General features: G+C 52.1%; 6 protein-coding genes across 6 annotated transcripts; 4 read left to right on the top strand and 2 right to left on the bottom strand.

The window, feature by feature from the left end:
- Positions 1-282: 282 nt before the first annotated feature.
- N7539_002970 (telomerase reverse transcriptase) lies at positions 283-4,241 on the bottom strand (the record flags this gene model as incomplete). Its single annotated transcript, XM_056932573.1, has 6 exons — positions 283-2,169; positions 2,237-2,644; positions 2,698-3,021; positions 3,071-3,312; positions 3,366-3,723; positions 3,780-4,241. The coding sequence occupies 6 exons, from the start codon at positions 4,239-4,241 to the stop codon at positions 283-285; spliced, it is 3,681 nt and encodes a 1,226-aa protein (XP_056792532.1).
- A 3,867-nt stretch (positions 4,242-8,108) lies between these two features.
- On the top strand, positions 8,109-13,956 carry N7539_002969 (putative Rho guanyl nucleotide exchange factor; the record flags this gene model as incomplete). Its single annotated transcript, XM_056932572.1, has 3 exons — positions 8,109-12,353; positions 12,400-12,681; positions 12,757-13,956. The coding sequence occupies 3 exons, from the start codon at positions 8,109-8,111 to the stop codon at positions 13,954-13,956; spliced, it is 5,727 nt and encodes a 1,908-aa protein (XP_056792531.1).
- Positions 13,957-14,900: 944 nt separating this feature from the next.
- On the top strand, positions 14,901-16,304 carry N7539_002968 (uncharacterized protein; the record flags this gene model as incomplete). The annotated part of the gene is made up of 1 exon (XM_056932571.1): positions 14,901-16,304. The coding sequence occupies one exon, from the start codon at positions 14,901-14,903 to the stop codon at positions 16,302-16,304; it is 1,404 nt and encodes a 467-aa protein (XP_056792530.1).
- A 370-nt stretch (positions 16,305-16,674) lies between these two features.
- N7539_002967 (60S ribosomal protein uL1) lies at positions 16,675-17,660 on the bottom strand (the record flags this gene model as incomplete). Its single annotated transcript, XM_056932570.1, has 4 exons — positions 16,675-16,937; positions 17,024-17,217; positions 17,387-17,564; positions 17,642-17,660. The coding sequence occupies 4 exons, from the start codon at positions 17,658-17,660 to the stop codon at positions 16,675-16,677; spliced, it is 654 nt and encodes a 217-aa protein (XP_056792529.1).
- Positions 17,661-19,883: 2,223 nt separating this feature from the next.
- On the top strand, positions 19,884-22,139 carry N7539_002966 (uncharacterized protein; the record flags this gene model as incomplete). The annotated part of the gene is made up of 8 exons (XM_056932569.1): positions 19,884-20,135; positions 20,209-20,237; positions 20,314-20,353; positions 20,414-20,693; positions 20,761-20,874; positions 20,938-21,263; positions 21,328-21,720; positions 21,795-22,139. 8 exons carry the CDS (start codon positions 19,884-19,886, stop codon positions 22,137-22,139), a joined length of 1,779 nt encoding a protein of 592 aa, XP_056792528.1.
- A 1,839-nt stretch (positions 22,140-23,978) lies between these two features.
- On the top strand, positions 23,979-24,945 carry arfA (putative ADP-ribosylation factor; the record flags this gene model as incomplete). The annotated part of the gene is made up of 4 exons (XM_056932568.1): positions 23,979-24,126; positions 24,305-24,549; positions 24,658-24,723; positions 24,853-24,945. The coding sequence occupies 4 exons, from the start codon at positions 23,979-23,981 to the stop codon at positions 24,943-24,945; spliced, it is 552 nt and encodes a 183-aa protein (XP_056792527.1).
- Between the last annotated feature and the right edge of the window lie 494 nt (positions 24,946-25,439).

Below are 25,439 nucleotides of genomic sequence, written 5' to 3'. Positions count from 1 at the left end.
TGGAAGCGGGAAGGAACCCCCCTGAAGAAGAGGGTCTTCGGGTTCTGGGTGTGATGGATCGAAATGATGCCTTCGGCGAAGCGAGATACATAGTCGGTTGGAGAGTCAGAGCCGTAATGGCGGTTTGGTTCTCTTGTAAGACATCGGACCTTGTTTGTATGGTTGCCGGGACTGCTTTTTCAATGACTGCAGTACGGCTCGAGAATGGGTGGACCGCCGACTCGGTCGCCTGCTCTGTACGAGAGATCTCCTCTACACCAGAGTCTGGAGTCGAGCGTTGGTTCAAAAGCGCCACCCCGCAAACAAGGCATCGCCCTTTTTGATCACTCGCAGCAGGCGCACCGCCTCGGCATTCGAAGTGGGACGTGACACGCGCCACTGCTGTTCGAGCCACTGCAGCACTGGCGCATACCGCGTTTGCTTGCGTCGCAGCACAAATCGAAAGGCTGCACTTGCCAGGTGTTGCAGCTGACATGGATGCACGGAACAGGCCATGGAGGAGCGGCCGGAATGATGGCTTGCTCGGATGATGTGCGTCGTATGCTGGATCAAGTCATGAATCGTCCGGACAATGAGCCGATGATGCAAATGAGCTCGACCGCGAAGCAATTTCATATACCGGTACATTCTCATTGCCGTAGTGATGAAGCCGGTATACAAGTTGGATAGAACAACCTCGCGGCTGTTGTGCTCGGTGTCAAGGTACATGAAGTGAAGCTGAGGTCGCATCATAGAGATGATTTTGCGGTGAAACGCGTGGCCTGGTAGACGGTCGGTCTCGACGGTCAACGTATTGGAGAGAGTGGCTGCAGCCATGTCGGAAGCTCCGCCGTCCAACATTCGATCTTGATCTTTGTGGATCTCCAAGGTGTGAGTGTCGATCAGGCAGCCGCAGTACGGAAAGAGACGTGTACCCTCCAATCGAGGGATGTAAACCCCGTCAACTGCAGCGGTGAAGTTGACCATGCTCTTATGGGGATTCACGGAGACCCCATACGACGGCTGCCCGCGGTGCATCACTTGCAGGAATTCATTGGCCTGCTTTGCATCAGTGGTGATGAGCAGAAAGTCATCGATGAGACGAAGAAGCAGCGAGTCGGCCGGCCGAAGGAAGTCGAGAACCTGCTGTTCCAGCTGCGCGTAGAAAAAGTTACACAGCAAACTAGAGACCACTGAGCCCTGGGGAATGCCGTTCCGCTGGCGAAGGTACTTTTCGCCAACCTTCACCAGGTTGTTTCGCACATGTTCATCCAAAAGACAGAGCAGCTCGTCTGCATTGTACGCTTTTTGCTTGATATTATCGATGAGGACGGTGTTGGACGCCCTGAGAGAACCATCGCTGGCAAGTTCGGGACAAGAGCGTTGTTGAGCAAGCGGAGCGGCGCGGCCCAGGAACCTTCGTCTGGCTTTACCGTGCAATCCTTGAACCATCACAATGTATCGAGTGACATGGTAGGTCTCCTCGGAGACGAGCTTTTCCACAAGACGAAGTAATTCCTTTTGCGGGATCGTGTCAAAGCAAGCTTGAATATCAACTTTGACAAAATAGAGTCGGGGTAATTGACCAGCCTTCTTAGCCGTCAATCCAAGCACTTGTCGGGTGAGCTGGTCACGGAACACCTTGAGCCGACTATGCAGATCTCCTACCGACAGCAGAGACGCGCCCAGCTTTTCAGGGCATCGCTCGCGCTCGTATGTCAACATGTTGAAAACAGGTGCCAGGCTGCTGTTGACACTGGCTCCAAGGTAGCTGTTGTTGCCCCTCCCCCATTGAGATTTCAATGGAAGTCGCTTTCTCAAATTGAGGATTGGCCGGAGCCCAGAAGCCTTTGGAAGCAATCTGAGCGCACCAAGACCAAGGCTTCGTTTGCCTAGCATGGCCTGGGCTCTCGTGGTACTCAATTGCTCGAACATGGTGGTTTTCAGGTCAGCCATGGGCTGTTCGATCAGCTTGCGCCACACATCATGTCGGTAATAGAAGAGATGGTTGCGATGGCTTTGCGACTCGGTGACATAGAAATTGTTCCGAAGAAGTGGAATCAGAAGAGAATCAAATATAAAATAGATCAGTTCGTGAAACAATTCAGTCCTCTTCCGAAAGTCCGAGAGGGACAGTTTTGCATCGGAGTGTACTAGATGTGGTGGAGCTAGCCAAGGAATGTTTGTAATCTGAGTAGCAATCAACGTGAGTACTAGTATAGCCATAGCTTCAACTTCAGGAACGAAGACAACTGACCTTCAGGCCACTGCATACTTGATGCAAACTGGGACTCTCGAACCGGCGCATCTTGATGAAGGTGTCCACGTGGTGCATGATCGCCTTGCGATTTTGAACACCGTCAGGTCCCTCTCCAAAACACTGAATGGGCAGTATTTTGTGCAGGGTTGCACGGCAAAACGCCGACACCGCAGATGCAGGACTTGCATAGTCAGTGAGATTGTTTTTATGCTTTGGTCGATAAGGGTTCTTCAACTTCAATTCTTTCGGAGATCCATTAGTTCTGCGAGGGTTGCTGTGCATTTTACACTGGTCGATCGCATGATTGCAGTTGAACTCAGGCTGTGTAACGAAATCACCCTCCGAGGAGCCCATGTTTTCGTCTGCGTGGGGCGAAACGAAATCAAACTTCCAGGGTCCCAGGAACTAAATTTGTCAGAGAGTAACCACAAGGCGAGAATCCAATAAGAAAATCTCACCTGGTCAGGGCAATAATGGTCGAGCAACTTGCGATATTGGCACGCGGAATGACGAGCCCTTAGCCTCCGGACTAGCTCTAGAGGCTTTCCTCGAAGTCGTCTAGGAAGCTTTGTATTTGTGGAATCTGTTACCTCGTTTGAATCGCCTTCCTTGAATGAGGTGCGCCGCCTTTGTTGTTGCTCATAAAATAATTGCGAAATCTCTTGTTCTCGAGATGTCGTGCAGATGCTATCCGCCCCAGAGTCAAAGACGTTCTGAAGCCCAAATTGCCGCGGAAACATGTATTTCATCACATGGCAGGTCTCCGCTTCAGAGGCGGTGGACTGGAATCTGTTGAGTACGTCTGCTTTCCGGTCAATATGAAATCATCACATGATTAACGAAGGAAAACATACGAAAGGCACCTAGGCCAGATCTCATCTCCTTTTGCGAATTGCCCTGAGGACGACTATACAGCATTCGACGGCGCAAAAAGAAGATGTTGTTACAGCCGTTGACCTTGCCACTTGATTTCGGTTTCTTGCTTGCGTTTTTTATCGATTCTTGCTTTGTAGCGGGCGCTGATCCATTTGGCAGTATCCCGCCTACTGGCGCGAGTTCTGACAAAGGTGTCCCTAGACAATCGTCAATACAGATTCGTGCACTGACGAACATCTCAGACACATACCACTCAGCTGATAGTAGACTCCTCGTTTGGCGTTGATGGGAGCAAAGATGCCACAATCGAACAACAATCGGATCATGATCTCATCGCCATCTTGCCCGAGGAGTGCCAACACCTCTGACCACGGCGCTTGTTTTAAGGTTTTCACATTTGAATTGGGAAACTTGGCCACCAATCCCAAGATACTTGTTCCCAAGAGGCTTGGTTCTGTTGGTCGGTGGGGAGCATAACCCTGCGCAAGCAAGTGGGGAGACTTCTGATACCCTCGTGATCGAGCAAAGAGCGACTCGATGACAAAGTTGACAATCTGCCCGGTCCTCTTTAGCAACCCACCCAAAATGAAGCCACCGTGAACACGTCTCTGGATCCAGATATCGGGGTGAAAGAGGACTGCGAATCCAAAAATGAAACACTTACCTCAGACTGCGGCGATGTTGGCCCGGTATCCGTGCTGTCCAAGACGGAGCGCGACTGCGATTCGATGAAGCCGCGATAACCATGAGATCGCTGCACGTCAACAGCAGTCGGTGTGTCCTTGATCACGCCGACCAAGGTCGAGTCTAGAAGTCCGACGAGTGCTTTGGCGCTCTCCTCGCTACAGTCTGCGGATAATTGCAAGCTTGACGCTCGCAAGGTTGCGATGCGTCGCCGGCGTAGCTTTGACGAAACGGGCAATTGACGGAGAAGATATTGCCGCAGCGTGAGCACATGTGGATAGTACAGCGAGATTACTGGATGAGTGGTTGGCAGGCCTTTCTGGGAAGCATCTGTCTTTGAGACTCGGGCACGGCTTGGAGGTGTGGTAGCTTTAGAGTTGACGAGACCAAGCGCCTGGCGACGACTTCCATCTTTGCTTGGCCTTTTGCGCTTTTGGCCCATCTTTTTCTGATAACTCTGAAAGACGATCTATACCCGTGGCTTCCTCATAGAGTAGACCAACATGGGTCATCGCCTGCGGCCAGGCATTGTCAATTCGAGATCTTGACGCGTCGCGGTACAGTCGGGTTACGGGTAGGCGTTCTCTGAGCAGGCGGAGTGCCACTGCACCGAAATTTGGGACGGCCCCGCTTCCCGGTCAGGCTGGGGTGATCGAGGATTATTGCACGTTACAACTTACAATTTATCATTAGTTCACAACCTCACATTTCACAGTTTACACTTTACACTACATACCTGCAAGGTACGCTCCCACCACCTACAGGAGTCGACTACCGAGCGGCGAGCGGTAATTGGGCTTTTCCAACATAGTGAGCAATGAGCATAGGTTGACTATTGCACATGGCGTAATCTTGCTTCATTTCTGCGAAGACAAAAGAAAGAAAGATAAGCGAGGCTTGACGATTGGATCGAATCGATACGTCGCCTGAACATCAATTCTTCCAGCTGATGTTGCGCCCGGGCGCGATCGACTGAGCGATCAGTCGAAGAACGGATCGAAGAACAATACTACTGCAGCTGGTCTATTCCGCAACCTTCCAAAACGGCAGGAAGGGTTTGCTTGCCCCTCGAAGAGTCTCTCGCGAGAGTCAAAACCGGTCCATTGCATGATGGATGTTCATTTGATATCCAGTGTTCCTCGAATTTGAGGTTCCTTCTTCCTACGTTCTCTTGAGATTCTGCAGTGTGCAGTACTGCAGTGTGCACTGAGTCACTGACACAACTTGGTACACTAGACTTGAAGCTGATACTGTGTCAGAATTCCTCGCACAGACGTCGAGCTAAGCCACGGGATGGCGGAGTCTCTCCGGACAGTCGATAGCGCTTCGAAACTCAATTCGGGGGAGAGGATATAACTGTATGTCCTCCGAGCAAGTGCAGTAGTGGACAAAAAGGCTTCCGCTGAATACGTCTCCATGTGGTGTGCGTACTTCGACCTCTCCAACACTAATAATATCCCCGGGCCTACTGTACATAGTAGTCAGTACTCACTAGAGTCACTACTCAGTGAGTCAGTACTGACTACTCAGTAGTGTAGCGTCCCATCTGCGACTACCGCAGCCACCAACAGCCACCCTTCTGTTGTAATCGAGTGGTCGTCGCCTAGGGGGAGCGCGGTGCCTGAAAGGTGGACCACTTTCCTCATCATAGCGAACATGACCCATGGCTCAGCATGCAAAGCCTAGAAAGGCCGACCGAGACTCGGGCGGACCCTCATTCACGAAGCGTGCCAGCACTGCAAAACCTTATCAATGGAGTGCACTGCCTGTACGGCGTTCACGAGAGGCTTCTTGCGCCTGGAGAGTTGGTACATTTCAAGGTCGGATGCTCTTGGCGGGTGGACAAGGGCCCCCGTAGTGGGCCGTGAATCCTGCAACCTTCAAGGTTGGACCTGGGAGAAGAAGCCTGAGCCGGGCGGGGAGGAACGACGCCTCTAAATTGAGGCCAAAGATCAAGGAGGAAGGCCTTTGAAGCAGGAAGGACTGAGTCACTAGATCCGGAATGACACCTGTGCTGGCTCGAAATGTGTCTTCCACCGATATCCCTGCCGGCCCAAGTCAAGCGCGGTCGATGTGATAGGTATCATCATGGTGTCTCCCGTCTCGAGTCTCCACGCATCCGGCCCCGTATGCTCTCCCTTTCCACGTTGTGAGCGGGCCGTCAAAGTCACCCAAAGATCAGGGGAGTGGTGTATCTCCTGTTCCTGAACTCGAAGAGTCTGTGCTCACCCAATTGACAAGCGCACAGTCACTGGAGTTTTGGGGGTTCAATTGTACAACAGTCTTTTGGCCGGATTATTCTTCCTTGTTTTTTTTTTTTTTTTTTTTCAATTCACTGGCACTGTCTCCCCTCAGGGCCAGCGACCGGAACGGGTGGATTCACGGAAGTCATCAACACCGTAGTGGTCAAGCCAGATGAAGATCTGCCAAGGTATATTCGAGATTGTATGTCTATATTCAGCATGTCGCTATACCCGCCCTTTGGAAAATGAGCAAGGCGAGGGAAAGTCGTCACTCACACTGGCTAGCTTAGATCAATATGTTTAGTTAGGCTGGAGGCTGGAGTGATCCAATACCATGTACACTTGTACAACCATAACGGTAGTTACAGCAATTTAGCAGGGAAGCCTCGGAGGGACTGAAATAGGCATTCACTCACTTGTTCGGGAATCAAGCTTGTTATGCCTGTAGGCATATTGTCATGATCGAATCACTAGGGTCCTTGAAATCGGAATTTCCACGTAAGATGGACACTATGCAGATCGAGGCAGGAACTAGAGGACCATGACCTTGCTCTTGCCAGACCGGTTCATGGAGTTACCAACGCAACATGCTCGATCTAACACCCTTCTCTTCACGATCTTTGGTGATCTCTACTTCCTTCTTCAAAGACAAAAGGATCCCACAATCCGACCAGTAAATCAGAATGTATCTGACAAGCCAGTCCACGGTCTTGAATCAAGCACACGCCCATGATCCATCTCGCTCATGTCTTCTAGCGCAGCTGTGGCTGCTCCAACAAGCGATCAGTCACCTTCACACGGGGAAGTACCTATGATCCCTAGCAGTGAAATGGATGATCTTAAGGGGATTCTGCCTGCAAATTCGATTTTGCCACACTGACAATTCTTGATTGTATCGCATTCCCAATCACACCTTCAGCGTGTTGATGCGTCTCTTGCTCTCTCGCCTGCGATAAAGCATATCAGCATCGGCGTTGGTCACGCACAGTTCATACCGCCTCAAAGGCCGCCTTCTGACCTCTTTGATTCTCCTCTCTACCACTCCTCTCTATCACATCGATGGACAGTTCGATTTCGGCAGCGCTCTCGATCACGGACGATCGCCCCTGCAGCTCAACAAGCGCGGTCCTCAGCCGACGCCCCGAACGAAGCTAACGATCTGGCCTGTGAACTGCCCTATCCACTCTCGACCAGAACCAGTCCACAGTCCACAGTCCACAGTCCACAGTCCACAGTCCACACAGGGACTACTCGGACTGTACTCATACTGGTAAAGTCTCCCCCGCTCTGGCCCTCTCCACCTTTCTGCACTGAAGGTAAAGGCCCAGTCGAGAAAAGAGCGAACGGGAGAGAAATCCAAAAAAAGAGAAAAAGAATACAAAAGAAAAGAAAAGCCCAAATACCCGGCAAGAGTTGAAACAGACGTCAGTGCCGCTAGCCAAGCTCGCACTTCCTCTCATTCGCTGAGGAAGACATCGTCTGTGCTATTTGTAGCTCACGGCCCCAAGATCAAGTGCGGTGCAGTCAGTCCATTGAAGTATTGACCTTTTCACTGCTCAGTCTAGTTCGACTATCTGTCAGCTCGAATCGGAAGTTACCTCACAATTTATCGCACGCGCACAGCTCAGCAGTCGATCGCTCGATTCTTCCATCGACCACCTCGCCCACCGCTGGAACATCGTCGTTTGATCTCCAAACAGACCCGGTAAAAAATCAATTAAATTCTTTTTTTTAAAAAAAGAGATCATCTCTGCAACTCTCTCCGTCTCCCCTCTCTGGGGCAGCCTGCGTTGTTGCCTTTCTTTGAAGACCCTCTTTCCCCTCTCTTCCCCGTCGCAGCGACCTTCGATCGAACCGTGGACCGCGAGCGTTTCCTTTCTTTCTCCAGACCATGCTTGTGGATGGGGTTGTATCGCCCAGCGAGTGCTTTGTAGCCTGAATCGATCCCTGCTGCCGAAGCTCACCCGCTATCCCTCAAAGACAGCACCGGTCGGGCCTGAAGTTTGGCGGGAAGCGGGACAACGCATCACTCTCTTCGTTGTCCGCAGTGGCCTGGAATATGCACCATGTCTGGCAGCGGTATCGAAGAGCTGCCTGGTAATGTTCGGAACCCCAATCCGCCTTCGTTTGGGCGTCAATCTTCGGCGCCCGCTCTCGGCCAATCCGCGGCCCCGAGCTCCTCGTCCTTTGAACCCTCCCCGAGCGCTCCATACCCGCCGAATCCCACGTGTATCGCACCAGAGTCAAATCAGCACACTGTGAGGTTGCACGACACAGAAGGGACATTGCACTTGCATGCCAACGGGCGTCCATCTCCAGAGCCTGATGAGTTCTACCGGCATGGGAGTCAGGTCGCGGCAACGGACAGCCACATCGGCCTCGACGATGTGACAGCTGCAACGATGGCAATCGGCCAGGGAGACCTGACGGACAGGGTGTCCCCACTACCAACAGAGACTCTATCTCTGGCTCGCGGGAGACCGCTAGCATATCGGTCGACGTCTGATTCGCCTCTCGCAAGAGGCCTCTCCTCAACGGTACCTGCCTCGTCCTCAGCCAGGGCTCGACAGCCCTCCTTCAAAGATCTCGTCAACCGTTTCAACAAGACCTCTGACGACATCCTTCCTCTCCCCTCCGTATCCCGAACCCCCTCGCGTACAGCAAGTCCATCGGGCGGCTTCGAAGGCGATCCTCAATCCAGAAGCTTGCCTCGCCGGCGTTACACTCGCGGCGAATCCCCCACCTTGGAGCACATCCCCAGTGAGACCACGCAGCACATCGATTTGGCACGCCCGGCGACCAAGATAGAATTGTCTGCCCTCGATTCATTCGCTCTTGATACCGTCGTCGCACCTCCTCCCCTGTCGCAGCGAATTCCGAAATCGCATCCTCGACGGCCGCTCTTTGGGGAACTATTGTCCGTGAACACACAATTCAACAACCTGGGCCTAGGGATTCCACCACACATTCAACGTCGAGGCTCGGAAGGAAGCCTGCCCAGCCCGAATCCCGCCTTTTTGGAGCAGTCTCACCTGTTGGAAGCTCGCTCTCCACTGACCCCAACCGCGTGGTATCGAGGGGAAACAAGCTCTTTAGAGGCCGTGCAGCCTGTGACAAACGGAACAGTCAGCTACCATCGCAGGGTGCGAAGCGACTTTTCTGCGAACCCTTCAAGAGAGCCCCTTGCTGATCCGTTCATGCCGGAAATGGCCGTCGCGGCGCCCTTACGGCAGACGAAGCCGGGCGAGAAGTCGCCTGGAAGCCCAAATTCCAGATCCCGCATTCCTGTTTCTTCAGCAAGATTGCCCAGTGCTGCCGGCTCCAGAAGTCACTCTCCTACATCAAATTCCACCTTCAGCAAACGGTCCTCCGCCATACCACTGGCCCCCAAGGGCAGCAGTCGTCTTCCCAAGCCGTCGGGAATTGACAGCCCGCCGCGCTTGGCGGCCATGGGACCCGGTTCTTTTGCGACAACGCCGCGTGGTAGACGAGAAACGACGATCGGCCGAACTCGTACACAAATACCTGAACAGGGTCAACGCCTCCAGGCATACATTGCAGCACCCCCTCCGACGAAGTCGCCACCTTTGCGTAGTTCCCGTCCTCGCCAGCCAGTATCCCATGGAGGGCCGACCTCTCCACGCTCCCGGATTGAAGATCGGATCTCGACCTTGCAAAGGCAAACTGGTCGTGATCACGACTCGAACAGGAGTCCTCGAATTCGCTCCAGACGTTTCGCGGAGTTAGGCAATGTTGATTTTGAGAGTCGCCGACAGCGGATCCAGCAAGCATTCACTCGAACGGTGCAGGAAAATGAACGAAAGGAGGAAGCTGCTGCGCAACTCAGACGCAAGGCTCGGGATCAAGAACAACAAACAGCAGTTCACGGAGACGACGCAAATACACCGGTAGACGAGCAAGCCACAACGCCACACGCTCAGGTGGCCGATCATACTTCATTGGAATTGCCCGAGATGGCGACGGCAATAGCAGCACAGAGTCTCAGCGTTTCTGCAGGCGGGGAGCAAGCCACCGTCGTCCCCAAGCTTCGACTGGACACCTCTATGGACCCCTCGCAAGAAAATGGTCCACACACGACGATGGACTCGCCGACGCTAGGAATTGTGGATGAACCTTACGATTCAACGAGATCACAACAAGGAAGGAATCGCGAGTACGATTTGGAGCCGAACTCGGCCATCTCCGCAACCTCAAGCGGCACGCACGTCACGCAATTTGATCCAGAGCCTCAATTTGGATTACTCGAACGGAAACCAAGCCTCTCCAATCGAACGCTGTTGAATCAAATTATGCAGATTCGCGAGTCAAGCTCGAGCAGCGAATCTTGTGACGAGCCAGACTGCAGTTTGTCGGAGACGGATGAAAAAGCGTCAATACAGATTATGCTTCACGAAACCCCTACTTTGCACTCCACTGGCAGCGGTAATACCGAGGAAGCGTCGTCTGTGCCCTTACAGGCGGGACAAGCCATGGACCACATACAGCACCGGTGGAGTATGAGCTCATGGGACTCATCAATGCAGACTAATCAGCTTTCCACGTGTGATGAGCATTGTGATGATAGCGGGGACGACGCGGCCTTCCAAGATGACCAAGCGGTTGATGTACTCACACAATCATGCTCAGCGACCTCAACAAGCGCGGCGTCTCTTGATGACCATGAACATACAGCATCTCCGATCAATAGCGACATTGGCATGATGGGTCCGGACACTGTCGAGTCTGTCCAGCAGAAGCGTTATTCTCGGGCATTCTCCACTGCCCCGAACCTTGTTAAACAAGGACGTTGGGATTCCCGCCGAGTGACACAATTGTATCTTGAAGAATTGACGCGGGGCGGATCCAGCCATCAAGGCAGTAAACCAAATACCGGCAATAGCGCGGACAACCAGCGTACTGCAGCCATTGGGAATCCAGCCGTTCCTCATCCTTCTCGGGCTCATGGCTACACAGCCAGTCCCGCAGATGACCATGTCATGGTACCCATGTATCGTGAATCTCCAGTCATGGGTAACACACCGGGCTTACATGAAGATTCGAGGCCAGCTGTCCAACCATCGGAACAGTACCACCCTTCGGCTACCCTGGCTGGACCGAGTGACTGGGAACATGCGTCCCCATCAATCATGGATTGGATGCAGGTGGCTGCCGAAGATGATGTTCCCACACCGGGAGTTGAACGCGATTTCTCTGATGATCTCTTGACTCCGCGACAACACAAGGCTCCAGTTGAATTGGAGGCTTCGACTTGCTACGACTCCGGTCTTGGGTTGTCCTTTGGCGCAAGTTCGTCTGCTCGTGAGTTGGTCGAGTTGCCTACGAGCACGCCTCACGATGGCAGTGATCAAACCACTAAGCGCAAGACTCTGCCCGAAAATTCTTCGCTCACTACAACGCATAGTATTCGAAGTAGCCAAGATTCCTCGTTCCCTCTTGCAGACTCCACATCATCGCCTCGAGCACCGGACTCGTCTGCGACATCTCTAGCACCGTCAGCAGAACAATCAATGCGAGAGGAACCGCGCAAGACTCCGTCGCCAGAGCAGAAGCAACTGAAGAAGCGGCGAAACATCATCAAAGAGCTCATAGATACGGAATACACTTTTGGCAAAGATATGAAAGTTGTGGACGATATCTACAAAGGCACTTCGTCCTCCTGCCTTGACTTGTCTGCCGAAGACGTCAAGATCCTATTCGCGAATTCAGATCAGATTACCCAGTTCTCATTCAATTTTCAGGACACTTTGAAGCGAGCCGCTCGCAGTGTCTACATTATGCCAAAGTCTCAACGCTGGAGCAGCAAGCGTAGTGCGCGCAACGCCCGCTCAGCCACTACGTCGGAAGACCAAGCTGGCAGTGATGCGGGCACGTCGGACCTTGAAAAAGATCGCTCAACAGCCATTGGGGAAGCCTTCATGATCCACATGTCCCAGATGGAGAAAGTGTATTCTGAATACTTGAAGAACCACGATGCTGCGAACAAGAAGCTTGAAGTGCTCCAACGCAATCCAAAAGTGTCTATCTGGCTAAACGAATGTCGAGAGTGGGCGTCAGATCTGACCTCTGCGTGGGACCTCGATTCACTTATTGTCAAGCCTGTACAGCGAATCCTCAAGTATCCGCTTCTTCTCTCTGAACTCCTGGCCTCAACTTCTCCCGACCATCCGGATCGCGCCAGTATTCAGAACGCTTTACAAGGAGTCACGGACATCTCAGTCCGCATCAATGAGATGAAGAAGCGTGCAGATTTAGTTGTTCAAGTCGTTGGTCGGAAGCGCAACCAGTCCGATGTGCGAGCGGGCTTGTCCAAGGCTTTCGGTCGCCGCACCGAGAAAGCTGCGCCAGCAGGTCGGCATATCTGAAATGTTCTCCGATAAGGAGTATGATTACCTCTCACAGAAATTTGGCGAGCATTTCGCAGAGCTACATGTGATCAAGAATGATGTTTTGGTCTACAAGGAAGGGATGCAACGATCTGTTGCCCAACTTGGCGCTTGTGTCCAAGCAATTGAGGGAGTGATTGATGTCTCTCAGTCCAGTTACCCCGATTTGGAGCGAAAATGGCGCCGTTTTAATCACACTTTCCAAGAAATTGTGACAGTTGCTCTCCCTGAACACGTAAGCGTTCCCCTTCTAATCTACCCTTTCCTCACGTCGCTTTAGAGCATTGGATTTGGACTGATAATCGTTCAGCTTGAAATGGTAACAAAGAGAATCCATGGCCCGTTTGATTCCATAATATGCCTCTACCAAGGACCCGAGCGAGTGATGAGAAAGCGCAACAAGCGGCTTCCAGACTATGCACGCTTCAAGGCCGCCAAAGACCGGGGTGACAAGCCCGACAAGAAATCTACCGAACAAGGAGAGCAATTCATGGCATTGAACGAGACTTTGAAGGAAGAGCTTCCTCAGCTTTTCGCCTTAACGGGTAAACTGATGGAAGCGATTCTGACAGACTTGATCAAACTTCAAACGACATGGTGGAGTCAGTTGCAGGCACGACTTGAAGAGCATGTGGATAACTTCCCAGACGACGTAGGACGATTGGTCAATGAGTGGACAAATGAAAATAGCTTCGCTGAAGCTCAGGTTCTCTCTCTTGGCGTCTGCAATGGCTCTTTGCTCGCCGAAACCGTCAACCTGATGAATTTCAATACCTCGTCGAATCTGAATTCGCCTCGTCGGCCCTCTACCATGAACAGCTTCAATGGCCGACCGGGATCATTAACAGAGGAGTCTCCTAAGTTGTCCAGCGACTTCAGCATGGGCCAGCTTTTCCAGTCACCTAACATGAGCATGACTAGCGTGACCCGGCACCGAGCGGACTCTGCATTCTCCGGACGTGCCCCGTATTCAGAAACTCCGGATCTGGGGCGCAGCCAACTACTACAGCAAGTCACCAATACCAGTCGATCCTCGTCGGACATCCGATCGAGTATTGAACCGTTCCCTTCTCTGCCCAGCCTGAGTCTGGACGCGCCTTTCCTGACTGACGTGATGAATGTCTCAAAACTGGACGCCGAGCCGCAACCCAATTCACCAACTGACCGATTCTCCGGCTTCTTTTCTTCTGCTATGCCCATGTCAGACAACCCCCAGGAACCTGAAGCTCCTCGGGCCCCTCGAGGTCTTGCCGAGGGCGCCAAAGTCCTGTTCGTCGCAGCTAGTCTGTGCCCATTCAAGATTGACCCCCGAAGTGAAGCCGGATATCCGTACCTGATCTACGACACCGGGGCTGTCTTTGACGTATATGGTGAAAAAGGCGAGCTCTGGCTAGCCTGCAATCAGGATGAGAACCTGGATGCGCCCGGAATGGACAGCCATGGGCGGAGGCAGGAGAACGAGAGGACAGTCGGATGGATCTGGAGCAGGCATTTCGTGAAGCTGGCATGAGCGTGACCGACAAAACGCTGGCCGAGGGTCAGTCTCTACTTTTCGCCCCCATATCATGAACTCTTTCTATTTTTTTCCTCGGCAGATCAACACCAGCATACCTTGACCACCATTTTGATTGCGAGTTAAGCGAGGGCGTCCAATTTTTGTTTGGTTATTGTGTGAACATGTTTTCATGTATGTTTGGCGTATCTCACCAATTGTGAGGATCAATTGCGTGGGACTTTTGCTTGATATCTTTCCTTTCCTTCCTTTTTTGTCCTTGTGATAGAGCTGGTTCCCCGAGACAAGGAATTAGGCCTGTGCATATAGATACCCATTTATTTCTCCTTTATACCTTATGACGTTCGAGAATCAACATCTTTGATGATCACTGTGTCATATTGACATATGGATGGCCTGGCCTTGTTGGATAACAGGCTTCATGACCCTGGCAAGTGGATTCTTCAATAGGCCCTCTGCTCTGGGTCTTCGGTATCGTGCTTGGAACATAGGGCAATGTTGGAGTACCTGGTATTTTCCCCTATACCTATCACCCACGCACTGTCGCACTATATTGGGCCACTATACCTAAACATAAGTAGTTGTAATGGAAGGTATTTTGCAAGCGTAACCGAGCTTGGACTCGAATCACTGCCACGTGAGATTGACATTATATTGTATCGGAATTGTCGATTCAGGTGATGCTGTCTAGCGTCTACTAATTGGGCATGAGAACTGCCCTTTTGACGAGGTATGACCGAGCCCAAGGCAAAAGACAATGACCGGAGGCATGTGCACTTCTGTAGGACAAAAAGTAAGTGGTAAGTACTAAGTAGTGTTCTCCGCTCACACCAGCATCGCGGCAGAAAAAACAGCCCGGGCCAGTCCGCTTGTGCAGGACATGGAGGATAACTAACAGTGATACCAGAGCTTTTGACAAACCCCCATTTCACTCGCCCAACATGAATCAATTACCTCTGAGATCACATCGAGCCGCCCAACTACAACGGACGGTGACATGCCAGCTCTGTGAATTCTCCTCAACCCAAGCGCGTCGCTCCTTTTCCGTCGGCCGAGGGGCAGCAGCAGCCGCCGCCGCCTCAAACCCCCGGATTTTGACCATCAGACGTCCTATTGTATCGCGCTCCTCTCGCCTGAGCCTGGCTCAACCACTCGCCTGCCAGACAGGTACACTGCGGTACAGGTCGCGTCAAGCGTCTTCGAAGAATGCTCACCTTCTTGAGTCTGAAAAACAAGCGGTAGAGGGATTGGAAACGGAGCACGTCGCGAATGCGAATGGACACAGCAATGCGAGCCCTGCGAACTCACACCTTTCTCTTCGAGAAATTACCTCCATGATCGAGGGCTGCGCGCAAAAGACATCTGAGCTTCTCGCACGATCCGAGGTCCCTGGTAATGCGGAGGTGGAAGAGCTCCTCCTGAAATACGAAGAAGCGGCTCGCGCAATCGCCCCATACTGGGACGTTCGCGACGAGAACGCCCCAAGCGGGGAAGGGAAAGGCAATGCAGTCTCATCGCTGCTGGAAATGCAAGAACATGAAGGGTCCGTGACACATATCCGCGACGCGGAGGAGATTCTCCGCACACTCGCCGATCAAGTCTCCACCTCCATGACGCAAATCATCAAGGATGAGAAGGTGTTCATCTCCCCAAAGGCACTCGAGCATTATATTCGAGCGCAGTGCACCCTGAACCGAGCCGAGTATCTACCCGAAGTATTCCATCTCTACGCCAACAAACCCATTCCCGAAGAGAAGAGCAATCCGCCTAAACTCCACCAGGCGAACCCCAAGGACGTGAACAGCGCTGTTTCCGCAGACCTAGCCAACCAGGCCATCGACGTCGCCATCAAACAGAAGAATCTGCCTCTGGTCCTTGCAATGATTGATAACACATTCTGCGCGCCTGCCTTCCATCACGCAAAGGTCTTTCGGAGAGCTGCCGTTCCCTTGGTGGGACTCGCGGCGGCCCCGGCCGCATGCTTCACGCTGGCCTCGTGGGCCTCGACGCTGCAGAATACAATGGACCCAAGTACAGCGACCGGGATCGCCTTTGCCGCGTCGCTGGCTTATGTTGCGGGTACTTCTTCGATTGGAATTCTGGCGATCACGACGGCAAATGATCAGATGAAGCGCGTGACGTGGCTGCCGGGCATTCCGTTGAGGCATCGCTGGTTACGAGAGGAGGAGCGTGCTGCCCTTGATAAGGTTGCTTGTGCTTGGGGGTTCCGGGATCCGTATATGCATGGAGAGGAGACGGGCGAGGAATGGGAGAGTCTGCGCGAGTTTATTGGTATGCGGGGCATGATTTTGGATAAGACGGAGTTGATGGAGGGTATGCAATGATATCCTGAAGGGAAGGTTGTGTGGTGTGTCTCTTTGTATGATTGTATATTATTTTATTTCAATGGGATACACGCGGCCGACATATCTTTTCCCTTTGATACTGATAATACTCAGTAGGAAGTACACTAGTACAGTATCCCCGGTCCCGGTCTCCACAATAAGGGACAGGGCATGTGGTACAGAGTGCAGACTACTGGAGCTCAAGATAGATAGTTGAAAGGTGATGCGAATTTTCAAGCTACGGCAAACAGATGGCTGTGTATTGAGACGGTGGGAATCATACTTTTAATTTTTTGATAAATCTGACTATGAAACCCTCAGCCATCAAGGACTCAACAGACATCCTGGCGCAATCAAGCGACAGAAAAATCTAGTAGAGACGCTTGGGGGGAGACATGGTAGCCTTGACGACAAGGCTGCCAACGTTCTGCCAGCCCTTCTTGAGGAGGGAGACGAGGTAGTTGATGGCGAGCATCAGGTTGGCAACGAGCTCCTCCTGGGTCATGCCGACGTTGCCGACGGCAACACCGAGGCAGAGAACCTTCTTCAGCTGGAACTTGATGGTGGACTTGACGTCGTTGACCTTGGCGGCCATGTCATCAGCGTGGGAGATGGGGGTGGGGAACTTGCCGGCTGTAGGAGAGAACAGAAAATTCCAGAATTAGCATATGGCTCAAATGTCGTGGGTTCAACGTATGAAAATTCTTCCAGAAACTTACCCTTGGACAGACCGGGACCAAGGAGACGGGGAATCTGCTTGATCAGAGCCTCGGAAGCAAGGAAGGCATCGTACTTGCGAGCAAGCTTCTTGATGAGCTTCTTGTTCTTGTTCAGCTTCTTCAAGTCATCGGTGGACATGGCATCAATGCCGTGGTGCTTGGCACGGTCGAGATCGTGCTGGTCACCAATGATGCTGTAAGAATTGAGACACTAGGTTAGCCGGCTTGCCCATGGTTTCAGATGTGCCGCTCGTGCACTACTCGAAGCCCGTCTCGAGGAGCATCCTGGAGGCAAAAGGCGACCCAGGTGTAGTTTCGGGAAGCTCGATGTAGAACGGCGAAAAGAAGAAAGGCAAAACGCACCAGATGGACATGCCAGGGCGGGGGACGGAAGGCAGCTTGATGGTGCCAGAGAAACGCTTGTCACGCTGGGGGTCATAGTTCTTCAGACCGATCTGCAGCTCAACGGTCTCAAGGAAGTTACGCTTCTTCTCATTGAGAGAGTAGTTGAGCAGCTCATCGACATTCTGGCGCACTCCGGCTGCATCGGGGTATTAGCGATCATGTTGCTTTCAACCCCATTTGATGGAGAATTTCAGGACAAAGCGTAGAACATACCGACTGTGATCTTCGACATGATGGCGACAGTCTTCCAAAAGGTAAACTTATGGTGTGGCTCTACGCTGAAGTCTTGCAGAGAAGAAAATGTAACCGCGAATTTCTCCGCTTGTGGGTGCTCATTGTGCGGCTAGACCTAATGTGGACTAGCGGTGCCCTCAAACGAGAACCTTACTCAGCACCCACGTGATGAGATCATGGGCGCCTACCTAGATTGGGGGCTCACCTTCGTGTCTGATCGGCCTGGAGCCGCTCGCCGCCTTGTTGCCTGAGGGATACTGTCGCAAAAACAGACAAAGGGCGTAGCTATCAGCTAGTGCCCAAAGGATTCAGAGGTAGGTAAATGTTCTCATCCCAACGATGCATGAGAATTTTGATGATAAAATCAGACGAGACTTGGAGACTCTTGTGTATGTCTATCTCCAGCTCGAGCAAATCACATAAGATTCTGTGCCCTCCTTGCCTTCTATCTCCAATGCCTCGTCGACTACTTTGCAGCCCACTCTCGAGTAGAGCTGGCGAGCGCGGGAATCCGAGGACTCAACCACCAAGTGATGGTTACCAAGTCCGATCCTTAGTAGCTGCTTTCACCGTTGCCCCATAAGACGATGGCCGCAGCGTCGTCGCCGTGCAGTAGGTCAGACAAACATGCCGGCAATGGAGTACACCAGATGCGCTCCGCGCCGCTCGGAAGATCGGGCACGGCTAAAGGAATATGATGTTTTCCTTCGCGTTAATAAACATGATATAGTCGGGTGAGCTCTGGGGTAGATCTCGGCCACGACTGTCGCTTACGGCGGCGTATGTCTTGCCTGTTAGACTCTGAAGTCGTGAGGGCCAAGTCTCGTCCAGGAATCGAGACTTACTTTCATATGAATGTAGACGAGAAGGAATCTGAATCCGTTTGGAGCCCGTGGAAGTGTAGATGCTTGGATCTATGTATTAAGTCTTGTTCCTCGTCTGGGGAGGAGAAAATGTTCGGGACAGTGATAATTGCGTCTAGAATGGGAGGTCGAAAGGTCGACATGACCAGACACGAAATGAGATCAATACTCGGTGCCTGGAGAGACTGACTCGTTTAAAGTGCTTAAATAGTGAAGCGATGCGAGGCAATACGGGACTTACGGAGGAGACAGCTGATGCTGGGAAAGCCTCTCGGGGTTGAGAGTCTTGAGAGTCACCCGAGGTGACTCCGGACTGGAGATTAAAGTGTGGCTTCGCCACGGTGAGCTCGCTAGGTAGGGATGAGTCCATAGATCTAAGCCTGTGTTACTGACGGCTCCACGCTTCAAACAAGCAGCGGCGTTGCTGCGACTGTATGTGTTTTAACCCCTACTCTATCGCACGCGATGATTGATACGCAATAATACGCCCGAGTCGCGATGTATGTACCCACTACCCAGTGTGTTGATAATTTGATACCATCACTTCGCGCCGGCAAAGTGAGACACCCAGTGGTCGGGACATTGGCGCCTTTCGAGTGCCATGCGAATATGTCGGAAAGATAAGTCACTGAGGCTCAAGAGACTGCCCAGGAAATCAATTTTCGGAATAGCAAACAGTTATTGTTACTCTACCTCAAATCCCAAGAGAACAGGCCTGTGCTCAAAGTAGTGTGTCACGACTCACGACTCACACTACCTCGCCTGAATATGATCACCCTCTCCGAATTAAGCTTTGCCCACAGACTATGTCTTACAATCCCGTGTTAAGAAAAAAACCTGGTGACCGCTTAAATACTTCAAAGCAGAGGTCCAAGACCCGGACGAGGGCTCATTTCCAATCATCCTAAGGGCATCACGCTGCCATTCCATGTTGCACGCATCCAGACCTAGTCAAGAGGCGGAAAGATCATGGAAAAGGCGGCCAGGTCATGCAGCGCATGCGCGCCCTGCTGACTCTGGCGCTAAAGTGTGACGGCGGTAGGCTTAACCTCAAATGACTCGTGCCAAATTCAAAAGCATGAAACCTTCAGCTGTAGCTACTAGCGACATAGCCACCCCGGGGCGTTCATATTTAAAGCGCCGCTTAGCTCTGCGACCGCGTGAGAATTTGATTGATTCATGTCCACACTTCGGTACTCGCGCACAATATACAGTGATACACTCCACCTAATCGCCCTCAAAAAACGACCGAGGCTGGACAGATTCGAGAATCGCACCTCCTTAACATATTTCAACTCCAGTATCTCTCCTCTTCTAGCTTCAAGAAAGCGGCAGCAATATCTCCAGCGCTGCGCACAATGGCGGGCAGGATCTCAGAAACAAGCGAGTCTCTGAGCCCGCGAAGCTACTATGCCCATCTTCGCGATTCACACGGAGAGTCGCTAGAGTCAATATTCAAAGACATTGACGACGGAACCAACTTTGTGGAGTACATGCAGCGCTTGCGAAATCCAGCCACTCGCAATTTTGTACTCGACTTTGGCAATGACGATGCATTCTGCGCTATAGATCTGGAGGCGATGGACTTCCAGCGATTACAGGATTCAGTAGTACGTTAGAAGCAACGCCTGGTCAGGCTCCGGAAGCAATGAGAGCGATGCGCTGACTACTGTCTACCAACAGAAACCGAACTGTTTTGGGACTAGATGGATGTATGTTGAAATGCTCACTCAAGATTGGAAGAAGCCGAGAAACGAAAGTCGTTGGGACTTACCATTGACCCTGCAGTCACATCTGGAATCCAGAGCAGCAGAAAGACGCCATCAAGGTAAATCCGAGAATTTCAAAGCACCCGCTCGCAAACGTGCGATGCTGATGCTGTAATTAGACCATCACCTCGCACTACGGAGTCTCCGAGAGACTTCAGAGCATGATGTACACCGAGCCTTTCCATGAGAAGGCGTCATCTCCGGTAATCCCTGAAAGAAAAAGCCTTTCGCGAAGACCCAAATATCTATCGTCGCAGACGATAGAAGTGGAACTGGATGATGTTGAAAGCAAGCCTGCTTCAGCCAGGACTCACCAGCCAAGCTCTTTTGAAGGATTGACTTTCGGAGAAGTTACCGATCAAATATGGCATTTTTCCTCGGTGGACTACGGCCCTCGATGTAAGCCGATGTAGGGAAAGACCGAGACCCCCCATAACGCAGGATACTGATACACCGTGTTATTCAGATACCTGTGTGGGCTACAACACATTGTTCGTGGCACCCGACGTGATTGTGGAAAATGGCCATGATCTCCCTGAAGGCACGCGGCTTTGGTCATGGCTGATCCTCTGCGATGATGGTACGCAATTTGACAAATGGAGTGGAGTGACGCTCTCTGGAATTTGGCTGAGTTGAAGACTAGGGACCCTGATTTCTATTCAGGAGAACCCGACTAGGCAAATCGAACAATTGAGCGAAAAGGAACAACAGGCGGTCGTGGGGGTCGCACGGCGCAATATTCGGTTCATCTTCTCCGGCATTTCGAAACAACACGTTAATCATTCGCGTAAAGACTCATTGGTAACTATTCGCGTGCGACAGTTTCACGACGTCGGACCGGACCAGGCAAGCATCAAGCAAGAGGACGGTGCAAGTCTACTCTTCTATTACCTATTCGATGACTGGGTCTCGAGCTTTGGATTGATTGCCAAGCGTCAGCATAAGTACGGAGTATCGCTTGAAGAGCTTGTAAGTGGCCCTCCTGGTTGATGCCTCATCAAGTAAGATTTCCTGTTACTCACGAATCGTGAAGAGGAAAAAAATGCTCGATCGACCTATTGTTGATCTCGTTGATGAGCTTCATTGGCTCGGCAGACGACTAGGCGTGCTCAAACGGCTTTATCAGAGTTACGAGCTAGTCATGACACGGCTTTTGCAGCGGCAGAGGCTTATACGTGAGGAAGCCAAGATCACCAGGCATCAAACATTTTCGATCGGCAACACGTCCTCCGAGTCTGACTTCGCCGAGCTTCGGCAGGGAAGTATCGTTGATGGGAATCGATTGCGCTCGTATGACAGATCGGTGGGAGTCGCCTTGAGCTCGGCGGCGGTGGCTCGATTCGAGCGTCTTGTTGATCGCATCAATCTCTACTGCCTGAGCGAGATCGAGACTTGTCTTTTGGAGAAGGAGTCCTTGACGTTTTTGGTAATTGTCTTCCCTCTCCGTAGACCGGCCAGGACAAACCCAGAGGGACTAACATGCTGTGATCGTCCGGTCAGAACTTCAATTTGATTGCACTCAAAGACTCCCAAGCAATTGAAAAGCTGACTCGAATCACCATCCTGCTCGCCAAAGCGACCATGCTGTTCTTGCCCGTCAGTTTGATGACCGCTTATTTCTCCACCGAACTTCAGGGGGTGAAGGGCCAGTACAGTCAAGCCCAGTATTGGGTTTCCTTTGCTGTGATCTTCTTACTGACGGTGCTGGTATTGACCATCTTTGGCTTTGCCAGTAACACGGTGGAAGGCAAGACGATCTATCGGTCATTGGTCAAGACCTTCTTCCGCCGGTCACGAGACAGAATCATCGGGCGTGGAAGACGTCAGGCCGATGAAGATCGCTAGTGTCTTGCAGAGTATGCATTCAACTGAAGCCAGCATGGCAGGTTCGTGCTTTACACCCAAGCCATGGGTTCTACGATAATTTCATGATCAGCACCGGAATCTCAGTATGTACTATGATGTGTACCAGATGCAGTGGGCTCCTCGGTCCCATGTGCGTCCCACTGCCCCGCTTCCCCGATGAGGATGCTGCGACTCGCATGACACCAAGATCATCAATCGTGTTATAGTGTAGATTCAATACTACTACATCGTCTGTCAAATCCCTGCCACGATTTACAAAAGCAGGCAGTCGTGGCGTAAGGCAAGATTGGGGGATCCTCTGGGGGTCCTGACTGCACAATCAAAGTTCAGTGAAGTGACAGGTTCAGGGATAGTAACTGCAGAGTACAGACGACAGAATACGGAGTCTACACTCTACAGCAGACAGGAAGGCGGAAAGCGTTCTTGAGGTCATCGGCGAGGTTACCAATGTGGAAAAAAAAATGGCCCGTGACCAAGAATGATACTACTGTGAGACTTGTGAGTATCAAACTACAAAGTACACGGTCCTGCAATGAAGGACTTGATGAAGTAGGCTCCCAGTTTGCGACATGTCGCGCCAACGTCTCCAATCCGCCTTCGCCACAGTTAAGCGGGTCACAGTGACAATTGTTGAACGGATCGTCGGGTGTCTCGTGCTCACCAGGTGGCCCCGGATTGATCGAGAGCCCCGAGAGTAGAATGCAGACTCGAAGGTAGAGAATATAATCGTACATAACCATGTGCTCAGTGCTGGTTGTACTACTGCTCGTCTGCTGAGCTGCTCCGATGTCTAGGCGCAGCTCAGCCGAATCCGTGTCTTGTACCGTAATACAAGACGTTTGCCGGACAAATTGGGAGAGGCATGCTTCGTCTTTTCGCCTCTTTCGGTATCGGACATTCGGGCAACACCGTGTCCTCAAGATAGTAATACCGTATTTCAGCAGATCACGCACTCGAGTCTCGACTCTCGAGAGACACCATCACTGTGGAAGAGACCACTGATGGAAACGTATACTGAATTCTCAACTGACAGAATGCTGTTGCCTGTTGTTGCTCACAGTCATGGATCACCGTAGACTCTGCTCGCGAAACGTGGCCATTACAGGTCGGAGCTGCTGCAACTCTATATAAATACCAGAAGGACGGGTCTACGCGGCTCCAACTGGCAAGTCCAGGGCAGTGTCCGTCCGCAAACACCAGGCCGAGCGCAGCCAGAACTGAGAAGGAATTCGCCAAGCCGTCAAATTACCATACCTGACGTCGTCCGTACCGTCTGTTTGTTGGTGGCCGCGCAGTGGCCGACCCCAGAAACCCAGCGTGACCCAGCATCCCTCAGCAATCAGCCATCCACCGCCGTATTGTGGTATTCCCGAATCGAACCCGAAAAAAAACACACACCTCCCTAACCCACTTCTGAACTTGGCCGTCCTTTCACAGTCAGCCTAAACTCCATCACCAGTCGGAGTCTCCTCTTCACTTTCCTCTCCTCTTCTCCCTTGAAACCATCCATCCATATACCCCCCCCCCCCCCCCTCCATTCCTCTGTGCTATCGGTAAGTCTGCGCCCTCCCTCGATCTGCCTTGCAGCATCATCCGCCGGACTGCTCCCTCCCCCCTCCAAGAAACCCACTCCCGACACCCCTGACCGCAAGAGTCCACAACACGTTTTCCCACCATCTTCCATCATCCTCCACCTGCCCACCCCTCTCTCTCCTCTTTCCACCTCCCCTCCCCATTTTGCCCGGACTTCGTTCCCCTCAAAGGTGACTAATTTGATTTGCTCCGATCGCACTTCTAGGCTTTTGAGGCTCCGTCACCATGGGTATCACATTCTCGAAGCTGTTCGACCGTCTCTGGGGTCGCAAGGAGATGCGAATCCTGATGGTTGGTCTTGACGCCGCCGGAAAGACCACTATCCTGTACAAGCTCAAGTTGGGTGAAATCGTGACCACCATCCCTACCATCGGTCAGTTCGCTTCCATACGCCTCCTCCTCCTCCTCCTCCTCCTCCTCCTTCCTTCCCGCTCCTAGAACAATAAGCAGCACGCGGCGAAGAGCCCGCCGCGGTTGATTGGAAAAGGATTCGCATCGTCTTCTCATCTCTCCGGTAACCGAAAGCTGACTGGAAGGGAACACCGGAACAGGTTTCAACGTTGAGACTGTTGAGTATAAGAACATTCAATTCACCGTGTGGGATGTCGGTGGTCAGGACAAGATCCGTCCTCTGTGGCGCCACTACTTCCAGAACACCCAAGGTATCATCTTCGTGGTGGACAGCAACGATCGCGACCGTATTGTCGAGGCCCGCGAGGAGTTGCAGCGCATGTTGAACGAGGATGAGCTCCGCGACGCCCTTCTCCTGGTGTTCGCCAACAAGCAAGATTTGCCCGTGCGTACCCTCCCACTCACCCCACCCCCGCATCAACGACGCCGAAGGGGGTTTGGGAAGACCGGCCCATCTCCAGAGCACATCGCTGACCAGCTTGATTTTGACTAGAACGCCATGTCTCCCGCCGAGATCACCCAGCAGCTTGGCCTCCAGAGCTTGACCCGCCGTGCTTGGGTAAGTCTTTCTTTCTGTCCCTCATCTATTTCCCGAGAAACCTCCCTCCCCACGCCACGCATGCTACTCCAGTAGTTTTGTGGCGAGAATGGACCGATGTCGGCTAACGCTCCTTGCTCCGTTGTCTAGTTCATCCAATCTACCTGCGCCACCACTGGTGATGGTCTGTACGAGGGTCTCGAGTGGCTGGCCGACACTCTGCGCAAAACCAACCGCGATTAAGCGAGTATAATACGGCGAATCCGAATTTGCAATCTATCTTTTTCACGTTCAGAACGACTTGGAGACGAGATGCGTGTACGTAGCAGGGCAAGAGAAATACCACGATTAGTATACACATGATGGATTGACGACGGCGGCGGTGATAGCGAAGGGGGGTTCCCTGCGCAAAGCCGATTTCGGAATGGACCCGCCAGCTCTCTGTTTGGGTGGGAGTTTTTTCCTTATTGCTTCTACCGGTGCTTTTGTTTGTTGGGCTCTCTCTTCTCGACTTGATGTCTCTGTCCGCTTTGCTCTTAGCCTACAATGGTTGTTCTCTTTGAGGGTCCGGACCCGCTCCTTGGACGCCATGTCAAAATTGGGGATTTCCCTTCGCTTTGCCTTGAACATTGTGGAACTCTTGTAAGAGGTGTCATTGAGAGTTGGCCATGTCGATAAAAGAGACACTCTCGACTCGTAAGGCAGGAATTGCTTGGAGACAAGGCGCACTAAATTGA

Source organism: Penicillium diatomitis (assembly GCF_028827545.1).
Source record: "Penicillium diatomitis strain IBT 30728 chromosome Unknown utg000003l_segment0_segment0, whole genome shotgun sequence".
NCBI lineage: Eukaryota > Fungi > Ascomycota > Eurotiomycetes > Eurotiales > Aspergillaceae > Penicillium > Penicillium diatomitis.
The sequence above is the reverse complement of the archived record's forward strand: the minus strand, read 5'-3'. Positions and strand labels throughout refer to the sequence as shown.